The following is a 3935-nucleotide window of genomic DNA, read 5'->3' as shown; positions in this document are numbered from 1 at the left end:
GCATTTTGCTTGTTTTTGTTTGTTTTGTCTTTGGGTTAGTAATTAAGAATACATACAGTACAATACAGGCACATTAAATAAGATGTAATAGATACAAAAATACAATAATAAATAAGAGCGTTTATACACGGTGGAACAGCCTTATTGTATATAACCCAGTATATATAGAGTAAAATGCTGCCTAGATTTCTTCTTAATCCATAGATTTGCTATTTTTAATGTATTTTAATACAAATCTATTTTACACGAAAATTTCATTAATAAAGAAAAGAGTTAGTTTGAAACACTCTCAATTTGTGTTGATCTCTTTTTAAGGTGTTTTTTAATTAAGTCTTTGATTTCAGATGTATTTAAAACATAAATAATGGGATTTAGCATTGGTGGAACAGCATATGCCAGAGATGTGCTAATAACCCTTGCATTGGGAGTAAAAGAAACCATGAATGCAGTTGTGTATATGCAGATTATGGGGAGAAAAAACGATCCCACTAACAACAAGTGAGAAACACAGGTCTTCAGGGCTTTTAAACGTCTTTCCCAAGTTGTTATTTTACTTAATGCAAGAAAAATTCCCAGATATGAAAGCACTATAACGAGCAATGGAGCTACAACATATAAAGCTGTGCAGAGTTTAGCCATGAAATTATTAATGCTAACATCATTACATGCCAACCTATACACTGGTCCATGATCACAATAATAACTAGGTACAGCATTGGATTTACAGAATGAAAGTCTCGTGATCGAAGACACCACAAAGGCAATCACACCACCATTAATTACCCATAATCCTACAAACACTACAGTCATGACAGTATTATTCACTATGGCGTGATATCTTAATGGCAAACAAATTGCAATGAAGCGATCATATGCCAGAACAACAAGAGTGAGGCTCTGCATAGTACTAAAGAAGTGAACAAAAAACATGTTTGCCAAACAAGCATTGTAGGAGATGTACTGTGAGTCAAAAACAAAAATCTTCATCATGTTAGGAATCAGTGCGTTAGTTTCACCAAAGTCAGCCAAGGCCAAGTAAAACACACCAATGTACTTTGGACTGTGCAGGTTCCTGTCAACAGCTATAATAAAAAGGACTACAGAGTTCTCAATTACAGCAAAGATATAAATGAAAAATAAGAAAATATAGTAATAAGTGCTGTATGGTATACCTGAAAGTCCAATGATGAAAAAGTATTCAGGATAAACAATGGAGTTATTTTCAGAAAAGCTTTGACTTACAGAACTCATGGCAGCTTTGCGTTTGGTGTTTTGTCCAAGCTGAATATAGAAATGACGACAAAAACATAAGAAATACATTTGTATAAATACAAGGAATACACAACACTGTCTATTACCTATAGCATAAATTCATAACATTAAATAAACCTACAAAGTCAGAGTAAAAAATGACTGTGACTTCATTGTCTGTGACCTACTTTGAATTAAACTGTAAATACAAAGACCTATTATGCTGTCCTACTGCACATTTACTCTATACACTGGATATCCTTGTCATTGAATTCAAATATATATATTTTTTCAAAAATCTCCTGAGATTCTGACTGACAGTTGTAACACTGACACTGATGTAACACTTGCAAGCTGTTATCCATTTTCTGGACAATACAGTAGCTTGGAGGGTCAGTTGAAACTGTGTCTTCCTCTGAACATCCAACATATATATATATATATATATATATATATATATATATATATATATATATTTTGTTTGTTTGTTTGTTTGTTTGTTTTGTTTCTTTCTTTCTTTCTTTTTAATATCCACTTTAGCAACAAGAAACATTAAACAAAAAACAAAAAGTGCATAGAAAATGGATTATTCAGTATTCTAGATGAACAGACAGCAGTGCAAGTAATAACAAGTTTACTGTTCCTTGCTTGTTTATAAATAAATCAGAAGTTGTGTACAGTATATTAAAAATTGACTGAGCATGCAGTTTTCTCAGGTGTCATAGTTGTTTGTACATGTTTCCTGTGTATAAACACATAATTAGTGATCTATTATAAGTTCTGCTAATTAACAGGTGAACTTTTTTTCAGACTTTACTTTGCAAATGGCAATAAAAATGTCATGAAATACAAAAATATTACCATGGATGGCATATACTTAATATTAGAAAAGGAATTTGCATAGATCAAGAACTACTTTGTTGTTAAATTATGATATTTGAATCACCAATTGAACTCCACAGCCTTTTAGGAGGCACTTAAAAACAATCAATATTCATTACAATACTGTTGTAATATTTCTCAGGACACTGTTACAATCCAGCTATTAACACACAACTACACACACATAGTTAAGTGATCTAAAAAAGGTTTGACACAAAGAAAAATTATGACAGTCAATATGTACTAGAATTAAAGATTGATCTCATGTATCAGCTGATATCAATTTAAATTCTGATGCTTAAACTTTAATGTATTTGTTCATGTTAAATCAACCTTTCCCTGTAGTACAAAATCACATTAAATCATATTCATATTATTAAATCTAAAAAGTATTTTATTTTGATAAGAAAAAGATGTTACCTCTCAAACATACGTATCTTAATTTGATGTTCCTTTAGTAGCCTATGTTTATGTTATTTTTTACTGTGCTCTGCTCAGTTTAAATGGCCCGTTGTTGTAGAGGAAAGAGACTGCTAGGCTTGGGTTCTAACTATCAGCAATATATACTCCTGGTGTGTCGGTCAGGACACAAAGAATGAGGAGACTGGAGCTTCTTTCCAAAGTGTATTGAAAATTAGTCTAAAAATAACAAAACATAACAGTATAAGAATAACGATTCACAAATAAATCAGACACTTCTTAATCAAGAAATCAGCATTTTCATTATAATCTAAATAACGGCTGCAGTTTCAATATGCAGAGTATGCAGTTAGAGACAATATAACTATTGGTCTTGTCCCACAAAATGGTTTCAGTATTAATATATTAATAAATCCAGGTGCATTAACAAACCGTGCATCAATTCCCAAATAACATCATCAAAAAGGCAGCAATACTGGTTAATCCTTCCACAGTATCACAACATGAACTGTAACATCTAACTCTGTATTTAACAGAAATTACACATCATATCTTGTTTATCTATCGAACAGTCACACATGAATCCTTACATGTTCGTACATGCCAGTGTAAACTACAATATTAAAGCCCATGTTGCAGGTTAACCACCACTGTCGATTAATGGGGACATAAATCACTCAAAATCACTGTTGGGAACATTATTTTAAAAAAGTAATTAGTTATAGTTACTCACTACTTGTTCCAAAATTGAGTTAGTAACTGAATTACTCTATAATAAAAGTAACTCGTTACCAGGGAAAGTAACTATTTGCGTTACTGTTTTAAAAAAAAGTTGCTATATGTCAAAGAATTTGTATTTTTTTTAGCAGTTTTTACAAGTCAGTTGAAATGAGTAGAACAGATAGGTGTTCATAAATAACTTTCGATATTTATTACACATCAAAACACAACAAGAGTTTTATCCTGCACTTAAAGTATTATCTTTGTAAGAAAGGTGTTTTTGGCCACTAGCTTTGTAGATGCGTGTGTCGTTGTGAGATGCTTGATTAAATTAGAGTTGCTTACAATGGATGTCGACGAAGTCTTCGCTCCTGGACATAATTTACACATTACATGCACGTTCTTGCCTTTGACCACAATTAATTTGCTTATATCTCTACCTTGAAAATGCCAATTTTTCATAGGATTGCTCCTGCCTCGCCATTTTTGCTGCGAATCTCTGTTAAGCTGTTGTTACCACTGGATCTGATTGGCTACCATGAAACACATGACTCTGCCTTAGCCAATCATAATCGCTTATCTCGTTATTAACCCACCTCCTCACTAGCTGTGTGAGCCAGGAGTGCATTCGGATTATATAGTTTATTCAATCAATGCATAGT

General features: G+C 32.4%; 1 protein-coding gene across 1 annotated transcript; it reads right to left on the bottom strand.

Annotated features, from left to right (window-relative positions):
• Window positions 1–273: 273 nt before the first annotated feature.
• On the bottom strand, window positions 274–1281 carry LOC132108390 (olfactory receptor 52E8-like). Its single transcript, XM_059515098.1, has one exon. The coding sequence runs from the start codon at window positions 1249–1251 to the stop codon at window positions 274–276; it is 978 nt and encodes a 325-aa protein (XP_059371081.1). The 5' UTR covers window positions 1252–1281.
• Between the last annotated feature and the right edge of the window lie 2654 nt (window positions 1282–3935).

This window comes from Carassius carassius, chromosome 28 (assembly GCF_963082965.1).
Source record: "Carassius carassius chromosome 28, fCarCar2.1, whole genome shotgun sequence".
Classification (NCBI taxonomy): domain Eukaryota; kingdom Metazoa; phylum Chordata; class Actinopteri; order Cypriniformes; family Cyprinidae; genus Carassius; species Carassius carassius.
This window is presented reverse-complemented; position numbering and strand designations above follow the sequence as displayed.